The 21,198-nt window shown below is 37.0% G+C and overlaps 2 protein-coding genes across 2 annotated transcripts; both read left to right on the top strand.

Annotated features, from left to right (window-relative positions):
* Nucleotides 1-8,581: 8,581 nt before the first annotated feature.
* On the top strand, nucleotides 8,582-12,099 carry LOC116128599 (proline-rich receptor-like protein kinase PERK1). The gene is made up of 13 exons (XM_031414346.1): nucleotides 8,582-8,665; nucleotides 8,760-8,792; nucleotides 8,930-9,169; nucleotides 9,394-9,432; nucleotides 9,521-9,577; nucleotides 9,678-9,734; nucleotides 9,825-10,175; nucleotides 10,398-10,484; nucleotides 10,593-10,669; nucleotides 10,848-10,924; nucleotides 11,053-11,209; nucleotides 11,403-11,564; nucleotides 11,670-12,099. The coding sequence occupies exons 3-13, from the start codon at nucleotides 8,956-8,958 to the stop codon at nucleotides 11,823-11,825; spliced, it is 1,434 nt and encodes a 477-aa protein (XP_031270206.1). The 5' UTR covers nucleotides 8,582-8,665; nucleotides 8,760-8,792; nucleotides 8,930-8,955; the 3' UTR covers nucleotides 11,826-12,099.
* A 4,706-nt stretch (nucleotides 12,100-16,805) lies between these two features.
* Nucleotides 16,806-20,059, top strand: LOC116128457 (proline-rich receptor-like protein kinase PERK15). The gene is made up of 8 exons (XM_031414180.1): nucleotides 16,806-17,045; nucleotides 17,544-17,710; nucleotides 17,803-17,909; nucleotides 18,022-18,095; nucleotides 18,354-18,430; nucleotides 18,555-18,705; nucleotides 18,899-19,063; nucleotides 19,575-20,059. The coding sequence occupies exons 1-8, from the start codon at nucleotides 16,806-16,808 to the stop codon at nucleotides 19,746-19,748; spliced, it is 1,155 nt and encodes a 384-aa protein (XP_031270040.1). The 3' UTR covers nucleotides 19,749-20,059.
* Nucleotides 20,060-21,198: the final 1,139 nt, after the last annotated feature.

Genomic DNA, 21,198 nt, shown 5'->3' with positions numbered 1-21,198 from the left:
TTATTTCTTTTTTTTTTTCTATTAATTTTGATTTTTCTCTTAATGTTCTTCTTTTCGTTTCTTTGAATTGTTCAACCAAGACAAGAAATTAAGATCGGAATTAACAGTTATTTTTTTTTTTTAACTATTGATTTGATTAATAAAGTTAATATGAAGAAGAATTTTAGTTAAATCTAGTTTAATTTTTATTTATTTTTGAAACCAATTTCTTAACAAAAAATTAACTGTTTTTACAAAATAAAATATAAGAAAAATATTATAAGGAAAAAAAAGAACAAACAACACCAACCGTTTAATATCGTTGGATTATAATACTATATATAATTTTCCGAGAAGCTGTTTTTATGGACTTAATTAGGCAAGGCAGATTGTTTGTAACTGCTATTCAGCCTATATATCACTCGGATCTGATTAAATTCCTCAAATATATTGGATCCAATGTACTGTCCTCTCCGTTGTTCCCTACAGAGCCAAATTTTGTAATAAAAAAGAGTAATGCTATCTGCACTAATCAAATCATACTCCCAAGTACTAACAATTAATTTTGAAATTTTTTTTTTTAGTTTTTGGAGGGAACTAACGTGGCAATAAGAGGTCTATCATGTCAGTTAGTACTGGATCAGTATGGGTGTAGGTTAGTGCAGATAATATTATTCCATAAAATAACATGTTTTAATTTTCAGGTAAAGATAACTTTGAGAAAATCTAAAAAAAAAAAAAAAAAAAAAAAAAAAAAAAAAATATCTCAAAGTTAAAGATTAAAGAAATTACAGTGTCATGGACCGAAATCTTCTACTTAACTTAATATCCATGCTTGGACCACTTAAAGCTAGGTAACCTCTCTGTTGAACATAGTCAACTATCATTTTCATTTTTCTCTTTCCGTTCTGTATGATGTGGCTTGCAATTGACACGCTGGAGTCATATTGGTCAAAGCAAGTAGTGTTTTATTTTTCCTGTGCGATGTCGTTTTGGTTATCAAGTTTAGTGCCCTATCTGCACTCGACTCTCATCTTTTGTAACAAATTCTTCACAGCTCCTCTCTCTCTCTAGTCCCGTGTTAGCCCTAGGTCTTCGATTATGGCAGAAGATTCTAGTGCTTGCTTTCTCCAACGATTTTAAGATCTTATTGGACAGCTAGTGATTGATCAACGGAGCCTTGATGTGTATAAAATCATACCAATATGTGTGAGAAAATAGCAGTGAGAGGCTTAATCGGGTGTGTTCTTTCCTATATTTGCTTGTTAATACTCTCTGTAACATTGTTCTCTTATGAATGAAATACCCTAAAGTGTGCCTTGAAGAGTGGATTGTAGCTGCCTTAGCCGAACCACTATAAATCCATATGTGTCATTTTTATTCGATTTTTCTTGCTTTTATTAATCTATAAATTGATTGTTTATTATACTGCATAAGTTGATTCTTGATTTTGTTCATTGATTGATTGGATGAAATTATTTTAGTTGATAACCATAGTTGTTACTACAAATTGGTATCAGACCTAGTTTGAGTCCTGATTAGGTTTATCTGTGATTCCTTTTCTATCGTTACAAATTTCATACCAAAACATGTCCACTAAATTTGAACTCGAAAAATTACAGGGGGCAATGATTTTGAACTTTGAAGATGAAAATGGAAGCTGTGCTGATTAAGAAGGACTAGCCCTAGCATTGAAAGGGGAATCTGGATTGCCTGACACCATGATTGAAGTTGAGAAGCAGGATGTTCTCAACAAAGCAAAAGCTCCTTGATCTTAGGACGGGTGACAAAGTCCTTCGACAAGTGAGAAGAAGAAAGCTGCTACTAGATCTGGAACGGTTAGACTCTCTGTATCAATCTAAAGCTGTCCCTAATAGACTGTTTTTAAAACAAAGATTGTTTGGGTTTAAAATGGATGAGCAGAAAACTATAAAAGAATAAGGATGAATTTTTGAAACTTAACATGTTTAGAAAGCATATCAGTAATTGACGATGAGGACTAGGCTATAATTCTTCTAAATTCCCTACCAAAACCTACTCTAATTTTGTAGAAACCTTAAAATATGGTAGGCATACCCTAAAATTAGAAGAATGGTAAAGCCATTACAGCTAAGGATAGTGAGAATAAAATGAAATTAGGCAGTGATGGGGAAGGTCTCACATTAAGGGTAGATCAAGAAGAGGAACTGGAAAAATGGGGACACAATATGAATAGATCTAGTCCAAAACTAGGAAATGGAAGTGCTTCTTCTGTCAAGGAAGCCCATCTAGGAGAGATTGTCCTGAGAGAAAGGTAAAAGAAGTATGAAAAGGAGGAGAGAAGGCAGTGCTGGTGTTGTGTCTGAGGGTTATGAAGTTCAGAGTATTAGTCATCTCTGAAGGTAGAAATAGTGAGATGGAATGTACCTATCACATGACACCTAATAAGAGTTTCAGTTCTTTTCATATTCTAGATGGAGGAAAAGTGTTATGATAGGAAATAATGCAGCATGTTGCATTAAGGGCATAGGTACTGTTAAACTAAGCCTCCACAATGGCCTAACCAAAACCCTCACGGATGTAAGATATATTCCTGACCTCAAAAGGAATCTAATATCACTAGGTACTCTAGACTCAATAGGACTGAGTTACAAGGCTTCGAATGGAAGTCTTAGTATGATGAAAGGATCACTAGTAGTGATGAAAGGTGAAAAGAGAAATGGCCTTTATGTGTTAAAGGGTAGGACAGATTATGGCATAGCTGGTATAGGGTCTCTAGTAACACAAGACAAAACCTTATTGTGGCATCAAAGGTTGGCACATGTTAGTGAAAGAGGGTTAGATGAATTGAGTAAGCAGAATTTGTTAGGAGTGGACAAAACTGGAAATTTAACCTTCTGTGAACACTGTACTTTTGGCAAGATATGCAATGTCAAATTTGAATCTGGTAAACATTACTCAAGTTCACCACTTGAGTATGTTCACTCAGATGTATGGGGACCAGTTAGACACTACTCACTAGGGGGCTGCAGGTATTTCATTAGCTTTGTAGATGACTATTCTAGGCATATCTGGATATACTTCCTTAAGACAAAAGATGAGGCATTCCTTAGGTTTAAAGAATGGAAAACAATGGTTGAAACTCAATTTGGGAAGAAACTTAAAAGGCTTAGGATTGACAATGGTCTTGAGTTTGTGAATGATGAATTCAATAGTTTCTACAAAAACCATGGAATTGTTAAGCACAAAATTGTTAGAAATACCCCACAACAAAATGGCCTCTATGAAAGAATGAATAGGACAATTTTAGACAAAGTTAGAAGCATCCTGTCAAACTCTAAACTAGTTGTAAAATTCTGGGCAGAAGCTGCACATATTGTGGTGTATTTGATTAATAAAACCCCCTCATCTGCCATAGGTTTCAAGGTGCCTTTAGAAAAATGGATTGGATGCCTTATAAAACTGAACAACTTAAGAGTTTTTGGGTGCCTATCTTATATTCATGTAAAGGATGATAAACTAAAACCTAGAGCAATGAAGTGCCTGTTTCTTGGATATCCAGAGGGAGTAAAAGGTTATAAGTTCTGGAATCTAGAAACCAATAAATGTATAATCAGTAGGGATGTGGTTTTTAGCTAGGGTAGAGGTCCTTCCTGGACTGGAATATGAACCTGGAAAACCAGTTAACAGTGCCTCAGGATCATATCACCTAGAGTTGGAAATTCAAGATGCTGTTTCTAATCATCAAGGTAGAGCAGAAGAGACAGTGGAGAATCCTGATACAAATGAATTTGGTGAGCAAGGGGAGCAAGGGGAACAAGGGGAAGAGGAGCCAGACTTGACAAACTATCAACTATCTAGGGATAGAACCAGAAGAGTCATTAAACCTCCCAACAGACTAGGATATACAGACCTAGTAGCCTATGCTCTTCAGGAAGAAGAAGAGTTGAATGATGAGCCTAAAACCTTTCAGGAAGCTATATTAGGAGCTGAAAAATCAGAATGGAAGAAGGCAATCGAGGATGGATTTAGCTCCTTAATGAAAAACAATACCTGGACCCTAGTTGACAAACCAGAAAATTGCAGGGTGGTTAAGTGCAAGTGGATCTTCAAAAGGAAACCAGGCCTAACTTCAAAAGAATCACCTAGAGGCTAGGCTGGTTGCAAAAGGATTCACACAAGTAGAGGACATAGACTATAATGAAATATTCTCTCCAGTTGTAAAGCATGCATCAATCAGAATTCTGATTTCTCTAGTTGTACAGTTCAATCTGGAATTGGAGTAATTGGATGTAAAAATAGTCTTTTTACATGGTGATTTGGAAGAGAATATTCTGATGGAGCAACCAGAAGAATATTCAAGACCAGCAGGAACATTTTATCAAACACTTTTAAATATTAATTGTATTCAATCACAAAGTACAGGGTTAATTATATTATACATTACCCCTTGTTTAATTCACGCATGCATGCACAGATGGATCACAAGTTTTTAGGGTTTTTTCCCAGTTGGGTGGGAGTGATACGTGGTAGTTGAGTATTTAATTATTGATTTGAATTCATACCCTTTAATATTAACAGCAGGGTTAAATTTATGGTAAGCTACTGTTTTCAGAAATGGAGAACGTAAAAATGTCTCATTGAATGATGAGAGAGGACGACGAGAGGCAGGCAGCTAAGCAATAGAAACTCCAAGCCAATTTGTCCAAGTCTGTGCATGCAATGCAACCAAACAAAATAAATTTTCTCTACTGAATATTGACCAGACATCACTCAACTTAATTTATTACTTTTAACTATAAGAAATTAGAGGTTCGTAATTAAAAAGAATCCAAATGAAAAAATAATATCATTTAACTTTGTTTGACTTAGTTAAATAAAATAGGAGACTCCTCAGTTTTCTTTTTCTAATTAAAAAAAATAAAAATCAAACATCTAACATTTAATTACCAGCAACCTATTTCAAATATAACTACACAATATGGAACGAATCCAGCTTTGTACATTATGTTCATATAATAGCATCAAACAAATTCAAATCCAAAATTTAGGAAGAACTGAACACCGATAAATGTTTGTGGTTGAAGTTTTGTTTTTGTCACAGGTCTTTAACAAACTTTTTCTCAAGAGAAGAATCTGATAATTTCGCGAAAGTAAATGATTAATTAAAGTGTAAAATCATTTGATTGATGTTCAAAATACTATGTTTTCTGGCCTTCATTAACCGATCGAGCTGGCAGGATCCTCTAGAGCTTCTAACGTCTCCAAGAGTTTCTTGCTGTCCCATGGGCTATGTTCTGCAGTGAACATTGTTTTGATGTTTTCCGTCGGAACCTTCACATCCAGTTTTCCTTCCAGAGCTTTAAGTATCTGCTTGGAATATAAAGCAATCAAAAAGAGTTATAAGCCAGTGTTCAATTCATGAAACTTAATTGAGAGCTACAAGTAATTATTTAGCACTTGATTTAAGTACCTGGCTCATCTGCGGCCGATCCCTTGCTGGATAACATACACAGGCAGCAGCACAATGAACCATCCGAAACAGTTCGCTCTTGTCGAATTTCCGTAACTTTGGATCGGTATAAACAACGTTTATGTTGTTGTCTTTCACAGCTTCTGTGAGCATCGGTTTTGCCTAAAAGTTCATAAAAGTCCGTGTTATATTTACTCTGCAAACAATGCAAAATTCACCCCACTCTTGCACCCGTAATTACCAATGCAGACCCTAAATAAATATCAATCAAATTATTTACACACAAAGCTGCAAGTGGGGTAACTTCTATCACACGATTCCTAACAGACTGGAGCTGTTGAGACAGAATATGCACCTTGACAGCCAAGTTTTCAGGATCAGAGGGCTGAATTTTATTCACAGGTAGGCATCCAGTAATCAACTCCAGAAGCAGCATTCCAAAGGCGTAGACATCTGCCTTCTCATTTTAACTTCCCGGTGGTGAAAAAATCTAGATCTATGTAACTGCGTTGGGAGAAAATCCATCATTAGAAGTTACAGAGGATTGTCCAAGACAGTATAATAGCTATAAGTTATGAACAACAGAAAACAGTTTTGCAAGTATGACATATAAAGCAGTGTATTTTACCCAAAAGAGCCCTCAACTTCAGTGCTGAAATAACCATTACTTTATCAAAAGGCAAGTACCAAGTCCAAAACCTGCCACGTGAGGAAAAACATGCAAGTCAATTCATTCATCATGCAACTTTGATTGCTGCTTATTAATATCAGCTTATGTCAGCCCTGATTTTTTAGGCATAACATAATTAAATTACAAATTAACCTAGGATATGCCTACAAGACCAACATACAATTGGCTTGGTACAAAGACAAAACAAAAGTTGTGTTTGGTTTATTATTTGTAGTATTTTTAAAAAGTTGAGTTTGATGGTTATTACGAGGTAGGATTTAAAAATTAATAAAAGCACTCATAGGTTTGTTAATTTAGCTAAACACCCATATAATAAAACATTAAAAATTAATAAAAACACCCCCATCCACCCATTAAATGCTGACAGTTGGCCACCACCACTGGAGGGTGGTCGAACGTCATTGTAATGGGGCACGACCGGCTGGATTTGGCCGGTTGTGCATTAATATAGCCTTTTTCGGTCAAATCCATTATGGATTTAGCCAGAAAAGGTCAGATCTGACCACATTTGGTCTTCAACAATGGTCATATCTATGATCGTCGTTGATGACCAGCTACGGCTAGATCTTTTGCAGTAGATCTGGTCTTTTTGGCTAGATCCATAATAGATCTAGCTGAAAAATGCTGGACTGGTGCACTATCAATCAGATCCAATTGGTAGTGGCTAGAATCTAACAAATGTGGGTGGATGGGAGCTGTATTTTTGTTAATTTATAAAACTTTTTTTTTGGGTGTTTAGTTAAATTAATAAACCTAAGGAGTTTAAAAATAATTGAATAGAATAATATTGGATTTTGAAAATATAGAAATAAGTATGTATTTCTATATAGATCTAGCTGAAAAATGCTAGACTGGTGCACTATCAATCAGTACGTCCTTCTCGTGCTCGAGCATTGATGTCATCATACAGCCACCACTAGAGGTAGTTGATGGATGGCAACCAGAAACTGAAGATCAATCTCAGGGCTTGAGTTCGTCCTAAGGCGGTGCATCGTTTGGAATAATTATGGGTTACGTATGGGGAGAGAGCGTGAGAGGTGACGTGACTTTTCCCTTGGACCAAAAAAGAATAGAGGATGGGGAGGTTAATTAGAGGTGTCTGATTTATGATTAAAGTTTAGGTTTAGCTTTATTAAAACGGTGTGCTACTTATGGGGAGGGCTGGTTTGTGTTTCTATACAGTTTAATGAAATTAGAACAACACATGTTAAGAAGCNATGGGTTACGTATGGGGAGAGAGCGTGAGAGGTGACGTGACTTTTCCCTTGGACCAAAAAAGAATAGAGGATGGGGAGGTTAATTAGAGGTGTCTGATTTATGATTAAAGTTTAGGTTTAGCTTTATTAAAACGGTGTGCTACTTATGGGGAGGGCTGGTTTGTGTTTCTATACAGTTTAATGAAATTAGAACAACACATGTTAAGAAGCAAAGATGGAATTAAATTGCAAATTAGCGCAGGATATTGCAAATATATCTGTGTTTAAGTGTCTCATCATGATCAAAGATGGAAATAAATTGCAATTTGCAAATAATTAGCGTAGGAGATACGCCGACAAGACCGACATACAACTGGCTTGGTCCCCACAATCTTCAGGCAAAGTTTGTCACCATCCTAACACATCAATGGAATTATAATTATACACGGACTTAACACTTCAAACAGTTGAAGCTTTAAAGTTGTTGCGTTCTACTACAACTGGAAATGGCAAAGCAATGACAGATAATTAGAGCTGAAAACTCATTAAAAGGTTAATCATGTTTGGTGAGGTGGGGTCTGAGTCTGACCCAGTTTGTAAAGCAAATTGGTTTTCACTGTGGTTAAGAAGCCCAGATGAAATTAGCTTTTGCTTCTTCGATATCACTTGTCAGCAATCTCAGCATCCCAAATGTTGGAAATCGATTTTGCTTTGTCATATATTCTTAGCCATAGATGTCAAATCAAAAAAAGAATTGTTGAATTTCTTATTTCACTGGTGAACCTACTTCCCCTAGAAGGCTAGAATGCCAGTGGTGGATGCAGGATCTTAAATATTAATCTTGAGGGGGCGATCCATCAAACCATTTCTAAGACTTTTCAATTATAAAATATAGTTTTATCATCTAAAACTATCCCACCTTTTTTGACATTTTTGCTCCTGGCTGGCATACATATTGTGTACGTGCTATCTTCCTTTGAGGATACGTTCACAATATGGCAGCCATGAGCATTAAATATTGTAACTTTAAATTTTTGAGAACCACAATTGTTGAGAAGCAAAGATGGAATTAAAGTGCAAATTAACGGAGGACCCACATACAACTGGCTTGATACAGCGACAAAACAAGGAAACTTCCTTTTGTCTTTCGAGGAAACATTGGATGTGGATGAAATTTATCCATCTGATTTATGGGAAGGCTGCCATCTTGTGTACGTCACTACGAAATACGTCACCTCTCGCGCTTTCTCTCTACAAAGACCACCTCATTAGCCCATACTCCCTGACACTAAACTAAACTAAAATTTGAGCTTTAAACCTCGCTTCGTTTCTTCATATCATCGGTGGGTAATCTCTTGTGATATTTACTTTCTTTTTTTTTTCTCTATTAATTTTGATTTTTCTCTTAATCTGCTTCTTTTCGTTTCTTTGGTTTGTTTAGCCCGAAACAAGAAGATTCAGATCGGAATCAACGGTTAGTTTTTTTTTTTTTTTTAAATATTGATTTGATTATTAAAGATAGTCAAAGCTAGCTAACCTCTCTTGTTGAACACTGTCAAGCTATCATTTTCATTTTTCTCTTAATTTTAAAGAATATCATGTGTTCTCCAGTACGTCCTTCTCGTGCTCGAGCATTGATGTCGTCATACACTCCGCCACCACCAAAGGTAGTTGATGGGTGGCAACCTGAAACTGAAGATCAATCTCAGGGCTTCAGTTCTTCCTCAGGCGGTGCATCGTTTGGAATAATTATGGGTGGTTTAATAGTTTTGGTGATTGTTCTTCTTGTAATTGTTTGCCTCATTTTTGGTAGAAAACAAAGACTCAGGGACAAACGGGGAAACCGTAAAGGTAATAAACGTTTCTTATTTGGTCAATATTTCTCCTTTCTTGCGAGAATTAACTTTTGAGTTTCATATAATTATATACCTAAAGCAAGCATAAGTGAATCAATTATAACAGTTTTACATAAAAACACTTGAAAGTTTTAAGTCCCAGGCACGAACTTGTGAACTTATGAGAAACTTCACTTGTGAACTCAATTTAAATACTCTTTTTAATCTCTCTACGTGTAGTTCAGCAGCATCGGCCACAAGAACGGATTCCTGCAGCAAGTAAGTGTTCATATTTGGATTAATTCCATATATATGAACGGGCATCTCCAGATAATTTGTTTTATTTTTATTTTTATTGTATCCCTAGATGGATCTTCTGTTGAATTTGGGCAGCATCGGCCACAAGAACGGATTCCTGCAGCCAGTAAGTGTTCATATTTAAATTCCATATATATGAACGGGCATCTCCTGATAATTTGTTTTTGGTTTTTTTTTTTTTTTTTTTTGTTTTTTTGTATCCCTAGATGGATCTTCTGTTAAATTTCGGCAGCATCGGTCACAAGAACGGATTCCTGCAGCAAGCAAGTGTTCATATTTAAATTCCATATATATGAACGGGCATCTCTGATAATTTGGTTCTTTTTTTTTTTTTTTTTTAATTGTATCCCTAGATGGATCTTCTGTTCAGCATCCACCACCCTCTGACCATGCAATGCCGAAAACATTTACTTATGAAGAACTAAAGGAGGCTGCAAATAATTTCTCCGAAGACAAAGTACTTGGTAGAGGTGGTTTTGGCATTGTCCATAAAGGAGTCCTTCGAGATGGGAGAATTGTTGCTATAAAACAGCAAATAGCTGAACGGCAACTGGGGGAGAGAGAATTTCTGAAAGAGATAGAAATCATTAGCGGTATCCACCACAAACATCTTGTACATCTAGTTGGATACTGCATTTCGGAGACTGAGAGACTGCTTGTATACGAGTTCGTTTCGAACAAAAGCCTGTCCTTTCATTTACATGGTTTGTCCTTTCTGTCATTAGATATCACAGATGGTTAAAAAATTGAAATTATAGAAACTGGTGATTAGTATTTCTGAATTCATACGTTTCTGAATAATAATCGTATATATTATATGGGAATTACAGGATTTATCAATGTGGATTTAGAAAGTGTCACTGCATTTTGTGCATTTTAAACTGTGATACTGTTGTCTGATCAGTTTAATTATGATAACATTTCAGAGAACGATAAAGAAAATTTGGACTGGAAAAAAAGATTCAATATTGCGGTAGGCACAGCAAAAGGATTAGTTCATCTGCATGATGGCTGTGAGTATTATTTTGATAGTACTGTTTTCTTGAATTTAAGAAAATTTTAACATGTAAGATACTGTTTTGAAATTTCAAATGGTATGATGTAAATGTATATATCCTCAGCAGCTGGTAAGCCGAGGATCGTGCATCGTGATATCAAGTCAGCTAACATTCTTTTGGATGAAAAATGGGAAGCCAAGGTAGGATTTGAACTGCCTAATGCTTGAATATGTTTGCAGTGCCTTTTTATAAAGTAAAGGTTATTTCAGACTGCAGATAAAGATTGAAATTATTTTCATTTCAGTGCTCAACATATGTGTGCTTCTTATGTGGGCTTCTATATATGATGAATGAATTGACTAGCATGTTTTTCCTCAGGTGGCAGATTTTGGACTTGCTAGGTCCATTTTAGCTGATAAAACTCATATCAGCACTAAAATTGCTGGCACTTTTGGGTAAAATACACTGCTTTATATGTCATTTTTGTAAAACTGTTTTCTGTTGTTCATAACTTGTATATATATATTATATTGTCTTGAACAATCCTGGGTAAGTTCTCATGATGGATTTTCTCTGAGTGCAGTTACATGGATCCATATTTTTTGACCCACGGGATTAAGTTAAATGAGAAGTCAGATGTCTACTCCTTTGGAATGCTGCTTCTGGAGTTGATTACTGGATGCCGACCTCTGAATAAAATTAAGCCTTCTGATCCTGATGGTGAAGAGTTGGCTGTCAAGGTGCATATTCCGTCTCATCAGCTCCAGTCTTTTAGGAATCGTGTGATAGAAGTTACCCCACTTGCAGTTTTGTGTGTAAATAATTTGATTGATATTAGCTTAGTTTCTGCATTGGTAATTACGGGTGCAAGAATGGGGTCAATTTTGCATTGTTTGCGGAGTAAATATAACACGGACTTTTATGAACTTTTAGGCAAACCCGATGCTCAGAGAAGCTGTGAAAGACAACAACATAAACGTTGTTTATACCGATCCAAAGACAGGGGAATTCGACAAGAGTGAAATGTTTCGGATGGTTCATTGTGCTGCTGCCTGTGTATGTTATCCAGCAACGGGTCGGCCGCAGATGAGTCAGGTACTTAAACCAAGTACTAAATAATTACTTTTAGCTCTCAATTAAGTTTTATGAATTGAACACTGGCTTATTATAACTCTTTTGATTGCATTATATTCCAAGCAGATACTTGAAGCTCTGGAAGGAAAACTGGATGTGAAGCGTCTGACAGAAAGAATAAAAACAACTTTCACTGCAGAACGTATCTCATGGGACAAGAATAAACTCTTGGAGATGTTAAAAGCAATCACAGAGGAGGATCCAGCTAGCTCGATCGGTTAATGAAGGCCAGAAAATATCGTATTTTGAACATCAATAAAATGATTTTACACTTTAATTAATCATTTTCTTTCGCGAATTTATCAGACTTTTCTCTTGATCTGCTTCAACCACAAACATTTATCGGTGTTCATTTCTTCCTAAATTTTGGATTTGAATTTGTTTGATGCTATTATATGACATAATGTATAAATCTGGATTCGTTCCATATTGTGTAGCTGGATTTGAAATTGATTGCCGGTAATAATTAAATATTAAATGTTTTTTTTTTTTTTAATTAAATGTTGTTATTTTTTCATTTGGATTCTTTTTCATTACCAACCTCTAATTTCTTATAGTTAAAACTTAAAAAGTAATAACTTAAGTTAGAGTGATGTCTGATCAATATAGACTTTAGACAAATTGGCTTGGAGTCTATTGCTTAGCTGTCTGCCTCTCGTCGTCCTCTCTCATCATTCAATGAGACATTGTTACGTTCTCCATTTCTGAAAACAGTAGCTTACCCAGAATTTTAAATATTCAGCTACCGCATATCACTCTCACCCAGCTGGGAAAAAACCCTAAAAACTAGTGATCCACTATGCATGAATGCGTGAATTAAACAAGGGGTAATATAATATATAATATAATTAACATCTGTTCTTTGTGATTGAATACAATTTCTGTTTCAAAGTGTTTGATAAATTGTTCCTTTAATTTCTTGTAATATCATCAAAGCTTCTTCCAAAATTCTCTGGTAAGTCACTCTTAATTTCTCGATATGTCGTATGAAGATCCTCCACCAGATGATACAAAACCAGAAAACAATGCACCACCCGGTAGTCGAATGAAGTAACGTTTGGATCCCAGAGGTTAGGGAAGATGAGTGGAGCAACATTGGTTGGAATAATTCTGCGTGGGCCGTGGAGTTGCACTGGCTGGTTTGGTCATTGCTGTGAGAATCTATAAAGTTTCCCGTCGAAGAAGTAGCTTCCTAATCAATATGCAGAATAATACGGGTGAAATTCCTCTACAACAACAAAACTGTAAGCTTCTTTCATGAATTTAAATTCCATGCTTTGCTGCTCCATCGTTTTATTATTTTTCCTCTCTTTCTCCGATTAATATCTAAATATCATACAAAATTGAGTAATTTCTCCTCTATGTCATCAACTTAGTAGACTCAAGCTTTATCTATGAGTGAATAGGAGTCGTTCACCTGTCCAAGCCCTATGCGATTTGAGGATATCTCTTATGTAATCAGCTAATGGGAAGCACGGTAGGAATTGTACTTCACCTACCCACTTGCAGACTTGCAGGGCCGTCTTAAGAACATTTGTAACCCTAGACAAGAGTTACTTTGAGGCTCTATTAATAATATCAGCATATATTAAAAAATTATTTCAAATTTATTTTTCTTGTCTTTTGAGATGCAAAAACACTAATTAAATTTTTATATTCAAGTTTAGAAACCAAATCTTTTTCAATTGATAATATATTCAAATTATCTAATCTTTCTTATGAGGGCGAGAAGTGGACGGTGGGCTACTGAGGTCAGGTAAGTGAGGGGTTTTGGGGAGGGCGCTGAGGGGACGAAGATGGTGGTGTCGAGGAAGGTCAACTACAGCGAATACGTGCCGAAAATGGCTGTCGCACGTGGTGAAGAATGAAAATGGGTTGCGAAAATCAGCAAAAATCAGTCAAATTGGGGGTTGTCAAGGCTGGGAAAATGTTTTGAAATGATTACGTGATGAATTCGGTCAATTTTGGTGAGAAAATTGATCGGGATCATCACTTTAACACCGACAGTGACACTATGGCGATGTAAAGGGGTGGAGATGCAATGTTTTCATCATTTTAGGGATTGAATGGGTGTTTTGAAATTTTAGACATTGAAATAATTAGTTTAGTTAATTTAGGGGTGTGAATGGAAAATATAAAACATGATTTTTTTTGTAAATTTATGTAAAAAAATTATAATGAATTTGGGCATTTTCGGCTTTTTTGGGGCCCTTTGGACTGGTTTGAATAAAAAATTATAAACTTTTTTAGGCTCAATGGTATTTCTGTAAATCTATTTAAAAAATCTTAAAATAATTTTGGGCCCCTTTTTGGGGCTTTTTTTGGGGGCCCACATGCCTACCCCTTGGGCTGGCCTTACAAATTTGTAATCATTACCCTAAAACCTTCTACTATAAATAGAGGGCTCCCCCTATAATTTTTGGGATTCTGATAAAAATCCCGCATTCTAATAGTGACCTTTTATTCTCAGAACATAGATAACCTGCGAGAAAGAGACTGACTTGATATTCTCTCTGAATAATCTGTCATTTGTACCTTTACTCGCTGTTCGCTATACGTGACCTCTTGTAACCTCATATATATAAAAGAACAGTAGACGTAGGATTCGTTTTAAGCATTCGAACCACTTTAAAAATCACCTTCTCTTTACTTCATTGCATTTTCCATTCACGTGTAATTTCTAAGCCAACTTAGAACTTTGCACGTGCGAATCGTTGGTGTCAAAATCTAGCATCAACAGTTTGGAGCTAGAAGAAGGGCGTGATTTAGTATCTGCTCTTCATCAAGAATCTTTGATCAATCAGCTCTACTTGCTGACAAATGGCTCGTGGTTTCAAAACCGAGCGAACTAGCCTCAACCCCGAGGATATCCCCCAAGTATAGGACGATACTTCTTCTTAAGTACCTCTCGTTCCACAAAATACCGCGGCGGATTTTCCCTCGAGCTCATCGCTGGATCCAACTATGAGGAGTTACTTGGAGAGGTTTAATAATACTCTTGAAATGGTTAGCTAAATGTTAGAACATTTGAATCAAGTCGTACCGCCCTATTCTGATAAGGTGGTGCCGCCGCCAAAGACGCCTGTAGGTCACACTAAAGCGTGGAAATGGGCGAAAGCCCATGTTGTACGTACTACAGCGCATAAAGACAAAGGAAACTAGGTGGCAAACAATGGGCCAAAAGGCTCTAAGGGACCAGCGAATGTCGGTCGTGAAGCAGGTAGAATACCTATGGCTTTACTACTTAGCGATATGTCGCATCATGAGCCATTCCACACCACATCGCATGGACACCCCCGTAAGAGTGCAAGGTAGGGAGATTCCCTTCATCGCCGCCGTGATGGTCCTGACCATCACCGCAAGGGAAATGTCCACCATACACGGGTTGGTTTTGACCACCGTAGAGGTCGGGATAGTTCCCTTGGCCATTCAATGCCTACACATGGCTCCAGCCAGCGTGTGTCAAGGCATGCCGAAGGCTCTGGTAGAGGTGAGGAAGAGTCCGACCTATGGTCTTTCCTCAACCGCAATTGTAAGGGTCGAACCCACGTTGGCAAAAGCGATCCTCTGGTAGCTCTACTTCCTTAGATTGAGGAGTTATAGTGAGCCTTGGATCAACTTAGAGCTCAGCAGAATGAGTGAGAGTAAGCCGCTGAAGTGTCCCTTTTTCTCCGCTAGTGTTAGTTGCTGCTCTCCCGTCAAGATTTGGAATACCTGATATGCGAGCATTCGATGGGAATTCTAATCCGTAAGATCACCTCTGTGAGTTTAACGACCTCATGGAGCTTCACTAAGTTTCTAGCTTCGCCAAATGTCGCTACTTGGCAATGACTCTGACTTCCCATGCCAAGCACTAGTTTAGATCGCTCACGCCAGGATCTATCAACTTGGGGCAGCAGATGAGTTTGTGATTCTTGAGACATTTCCAAACTAATAGGAAGTTCTCAATGTCTTTGAGCTATGTGAGCAACATATGGTAGGAGAGGAATGAGTCCCTCTAATCCTATATTGACAAGTTCCATAGGGAGCTGCACAAGGTGGCTACGAGGAGTCAGTTCGGACTCTCATTATTGTAAGGGTTTGTCTGTAAACCAACCTGTGCAAAAAGTTACAATCTGAGGACGACATTTCCCTCACTTGCTTCTACAATCTTACTGAGAAGTACCTCTGAATCAAGAATTCTGTGGCTACTCTAAATCGCCACAACCTCGGTCCTTCGACCAGTGCCCCTAGCTTGGGGAAAGAAGGCTCGGGGGAGAATAGTAAGAGAATTGATCGTAGATGGGCCAATGACGATCAGCAAAAAGGAAAGAAACAATTATTTGAGCCCAAGAAATCTTACGCCCAGGTTTCTCATCACGATCACAACAAGAATTAATATACTCCATTGAATGCATCAGTATCAGCTATTCTAGACAAATCAGAAGAAGCTGGTTTGCTCAGAGAGCCAAAGCCCATGAATAATCCCCTTGCGGCAAGAAACGGCAAGAAATATTGCTATTATCATTGGGATAATGGACACCATACCGATAAATGCTAGGCTCTCAAGTAAGCAATTAAAGACCTTATTAAAAAGAGACACTTTAAGGAGTATGTTGGTGGTCCAACTCCCGTTCGGGAGAAGGATCAAAGGGACGAGGGAAAGAAGCGTTGTGGTCGCAAAGGTTTCCACCTTGCTAGGATCATATTTGGAGAACCACATCTTGCAGGGAATTCTCATGGTGTTGAGGAAAGGTACTCTCGAGAAGCTCGTCATGACCCCGTGAGTGTGATAAGTATAGCGCCGCGGCCTGCTAAGGTGCATAGAGAAGAAGAGATCACCTTCTCATAAAAAGACGCGATGCGATTACATCACCCCTATGAGGATGCACTTATTATTGTGCCTGAAATAGGTTGATGTGAAGTCCACAGGATACTGGTGGATAATGGTAGCACTGTGAATATCCTATTTTAGCGAGCTTTTAAGGAAATGCAACTGGACTAGGTAGATCTGAAGCCTGTCTCCATCCTTCTCTATAGTTTTACTGCAAATCATCTGAATCCCAAGGGAAAGATTGCACTCTTATCACTCTGGGTGATATCCACGAGGTGACCAAAATGACAGAGTTTTTGTTGGTAGACTGTCCATTTGCTTTCAAAGATATTTTGGGATGATCTCTACTACGGAATTTCAAATCCATCACCTCTATCTATCATCTGAAGATGAAGTTTTCCATTCTGACGGGGTGTGAGGAAGTTAAAGGATCTCAGAGTGAATCCCTCGACTGCTATGTAAGGGCAGTACAGATGGCATACAAATGGAAATGGAGGCTAGTGGGCACTCCCGAACAGGCTATGGCGATCAACAAGATCAAACCACAGCCAGATTCAGTGGAAGACAGCATAGATCTTCGTGTTCAGGAGGAGTATCCCCACAGTAGACCTGTTGAGACTCTATCTGAGGTATCGATTGACCGGAATGAACCGACTCGGGTGTTAAGGATCGGAAGCAATCTTAGCCCCCAGCTCACTACCAACCTAATGAGCTTTCTCAAATAGAATATTGATGTTTTTGCATGGACTCATGCTGACATGGTCAGGATCAGCCCGAATGTAAAGTGTTATGCACTCAACATCGACAGTCTAATCAAGCCAGTTCACCAGAAGAGAAGAGCCATGGACCTAAAGCGTTATGTTGCTCTAAAAGTTGAGGTAGATAAGCTCAAATGGGTTCATTCGGGAGACTCATTAGCCGAGTTGGGCCACTAATCTTGTTTTGGTGAAGAAATCCAATGGCAAGTGGCGAACTTGCGTTGATTTCTCTGATCTCAATAAAGTTTGTCTGAGCATACCTTATTCATTACAGATCAAGGACTGAATTGTTATAAAGTCATGCCCTTCGGTCTAAAAAATGATGGGGTAATCTATCATCATCTTATTAACCGTATGTTTTCTAAGCAGATTGGGAAAACAATGGAAGTCTATGTTGATGATATGCTTATCAAGTCGCGTGTCACTTCAGATCACATAATCAATCTCATAGAGATATTCGATGTACTCCAAAGATATAAAATGAAGCTTAATCCTCTTAAGTGTTCATTTGAAGTATTCTCAGGGAAAAACGTGGGGTATGTAGATAACCACTAGGGAATTGAAATCAACCCCAAAAAGATCCAAGCTCTCTAGATATGAAAAGTTCAGAACTTGAATGGTAGAATAGCGGCTCTGACAACATTTCAGAGAACGATAAAGAAATTTTGGACTGGAAAAAAAGATTCAATATTGCGGTGGGCACAGCAAAAGGATTGGCTCATCTGCATGATGTCTGTGAGTGTTCTTTTGATATTATTGTTTTCTTAAATTTAAGCAAATTTTGAGATGTAAGATATTGTTTTAAAATTTCAAATGGTATTGATGTAAATGTATATATCCTCAGCAGCTGGTAAGCCCAGGATCGTGCATCGTGATGTCAAGTCAGCTAACATTCTTTTGGATGAAAATTGGAAAGTCAAGGTATGATTCGTAATGGATTCACATTATTATGGTATATACTTTCAAATACATCATACGTGAAATGAAATTATTTTCTGGATACGTGATCTATATCTGCATAATGCTTGAATACGTTTGTACTGCATTTTGATAAAGTAATGGTTGTTTCAGACTGCAGATAAGATTGAAATTATTTTCATTTCAGTGATCAACATCTGTGTGCTTTTTATGTTGGCTTCTATATATGATGAATGAATTGACTTGCATGTTTTTCCTCAGGTGGCAGATTTTGGACTTGCTAGGTCCATTTCAGTTGATAAAACTCATATCAGCACTGAAGTTAAGGGCACTTTTGGGTAAAATACACTGCTTGATATGTCATATTTGCAAAACTGTTTTCTGTTGTTCATAACTTATTTACATTATATTGTCTTGAACAATCCTCTGTAACTTCTCATGATGGATTTTCTCCGTATGCAGTTACATAGATCCAGATTATTTCTACTCCGGGAATAAGTTAAATGAGAAGGCAGATGTCTACTCCTTTGGAATGCTGCTTCTGGAGTTGATTACTGGGTGCCTACCTACGAATAAAATTCAGCCCTCTGATTCTGAAAACTTGGCTCTCAAGGTGCATATTCTGTCTTATAAGCTCCAGTCTGTTAGGAATCGTGTGATAGAAGTTACCCCACTTGAAGTTTTGTGTGTAAATAATTTGATTGGTACTAATTTAGTTTCTACATTGGTAATTAAGGGTGCAAGAATGGAGTCAATTTTGCATTGTTTGCAGAGTAAATCTAACACGGACTTTTATGAACTTCTAGGCAAAAACGATGCTCAGAAGAGCTGTGAAAGACAACAAAATAAACGTTGTTTATACCGATCCAAAGTTAGAGAAGAAATTCGACAACGGGGAAATGTTTCGGATGGTTCATTGTGCTGGTGCCTGTTTATGTTATTCAGCAAAGGATCGGCCGCGGATGAGCCAGGTGTGGAAATACAACTAAATATATATATATACTCAATGCAGAATTAAATCACTGACCTCCAGTCATGTTGTTTAAGTGTTATGAGAAAGCCAATGCCAAGATGATAGAAATCAAATGCAGATTGCAGGATGATAATTTGTGAGAAAGATTTAGCTTATGCCAATTGAAAAATGCATGTTATGTTGCCACACTTTGATGAAGAAGATGGTCTATTTATAATGGCTAGGCTAGGGACCCAGATGACTCTCAGCACCTGCCCTTCATACCTTCCATCTAGGATCAAGACAGTCAGTTTTATAACTCCTTAAAACCACCCATTAACTGCACAAATGTTAACTGAGTAATTGTTTTATCTTAACAATTGTGTTAACCGAATAGTGGCATGCGGCCACTTTAATTCTTTCACCAGGTTCTTAAACCAAGTGCTAAATAATTACTTTTAGCTCTTAATTAAGTTCTATGAATTGAACGCTGGCCTATAACTCTTTTGATGGCATTATATTTCAAACAGATACTTGAAGCTCTGGAAGGAAAACTGGATGTTCAGGATTTGACAGAATCTATCAAAACAACGTTACCTGAAGAATATATCTTACGGCATAACATGAAACTCTTGGAGATGTTAGAAGCAATCGAAGAGCAGGATCCAGCTAGCTCGAGCGGTATTGAAGGCCATAAAACGTAGATAAACTTACAGTCAAAATTTGGCCGTCGTCAACTATCAAATAGATCTGGTCATCAACGATCATATCTCTAGTTGTAGATCAGGTCGTTTTTGGCTAGATTCGTGGTGGATTGGATTAGAAATGATAAGATCGGATTTGACCGATCGTGCGTTGTTCTAATGTCGATAGTCGGTGGTGGTTGCTAGTGGCCGAGATTTATAAACTTTTATTGTAAAATGTAATTGTTTTTAATTGAATAGAGTTGGAAAAATGTTAGAATAAGACAACAAAAAATTGAAACAAACAGGGCGATATTATTAATTCATCTGGATTCTTTTTAATTACGAATCTCTAATTTCTTGCAGTTAAAAGTAATAAATTGAGTTCAATGATTGTGATCAATATGCAGCACAGAAATATTATTGTTTGGTTGCATTGCATGCGTAGACTTAGACAAATTGGCTTGGAATCTCTATTGCTTAGCTGCGTGCCTCTCTTCGTCCTCTCTCGTCATTCAATGAGACGTTTTTACGTTCTCCGTTTCTGATAACAGAAGCTTACCCAGAATTTTAAATATTCAGCTGCCACATATCACTTTCACCCAGCTGGGAAGAAACCCTAAAAAATAAAAATTGTGATCCATCTGTGTATGCATGCATGAATTAAACAAGGGGTAATATATAATATACATTGATATAGATTGATATCAAGTTCCTAGACAAATGTCAAGATACATTGGAAAAGAGAGGTATGACTACAATTGGACTGTAGGTTTGCTACAACTGCATCGTACTTAGGTCCAGACCATCGAGTATGAGATATAGTGTGTTATATTACATAATGCATATTTGTTATGTTTGTAAACATGTGATGCCGTATTGAGCATGTGTATGCTATGTTTTATGCTTATTAATTATTCATTGTTTATAGTTAAGTTTTAATATTATATGAAGTGTTGAAACTTAATTTTATGGTATGATATTTAGTTTTTGATTTGTAGTTTGGGGTTTATTTTTATATTTAGATAATACATGTGATAGAATGTATAGGGTAGATATTAAACATTAACCTAAAGCAAAACCTAATCTTTAAATCTTCTCTAATTAAAATTAAGTCTAAGCCTTCCATTAGGGTCAATTATTCTTTGCCATAGATAGAGATGCCAAGATTTCTATTATGTGGGGGATGCAATTTTATGATAGAATTGATTGTCTAGTTCTTGGATAGAATTTTCATTGTACCCAAGATTTCTATTATGTGAGGGTTAATAGGACTTCTATTTTAAGAAAGCATAATGGTCGGATTTAACTAGTCTAGGTAACAAGATTTCTATTATGTGAGGTATCTAACAAGAGGCAATGGTGATATAAATGGAAATAGTTTCCTACTATTAAATTGAATTTAATAGACCAAGATTTCTATTATGTGGGCTTATTAATTTGATAAGAATTTGATTCCCCAATAGAAATT

The sequence above is a fragment of the Pistacia vera genome, unplaced genomic scaffold (genome assembly GCF_008641045.1).
Source record: "Pistacia vera cultivar Batoury unplaced genomic scaffold, PisVer_v2 Contig200, whole genome shotgun sequence".
NCBI classification, from domain to species: domain Eukaryota; kingdom Viridiplantae; phylum Streptophyta; class Magnoliopsida; order Sapindales; family Anacardiaceae; genus Pistacia; species Pistacia vera.
Note: the sequence above shows the minus strand (reverse complement) of the source record. Positions and strands in the feature narration are given on the sequence as shown.

Coding starts and splice junctions, on each gene's coding strand:
- LOC116128599 (XM_031414346.1), top strand. CDS start 8,956: ATGTCGTCATACACTCCGCCACCACCAAAGGTAGTTGATGGGTGGCAA. Junction 9,578..9,677: donor AGAACGGATTCCTGCAGCCA/GTAAGTGTTCAT, acceptor TTGTATCCCTAG/ATGGATCTTCTGTTAAATTT. Junction 10,670..10,847: donor ATGAAAAATGGGAAGCCAAG/GTAGGATTTGAA, acceptor GTTTTTCCTCAG/GTGGCAGATTTTGGACTTGC.
- LOC116128457 (XM_031414180.1), top strand. CDS start 16,806: ATGAAGTTTTCCATTCTGACGGGGTGTGAGGAAGTTAAAGGATCTCAG. Junction 17,046..17,543: donor CTGTTGAGACTCTATCTGAG/GTATCGATTGAC, acceptor TTTTCTAAGCAG/ATTGGGAAAACAATGGAAGT. Junction 18,096..18,353: donor ATGAAAATTGGAAAGTCAAG/GTATGATTCGTA, acceptor GTTTTTCCTCAG/GTGGCAGATTTTGGACTTGC.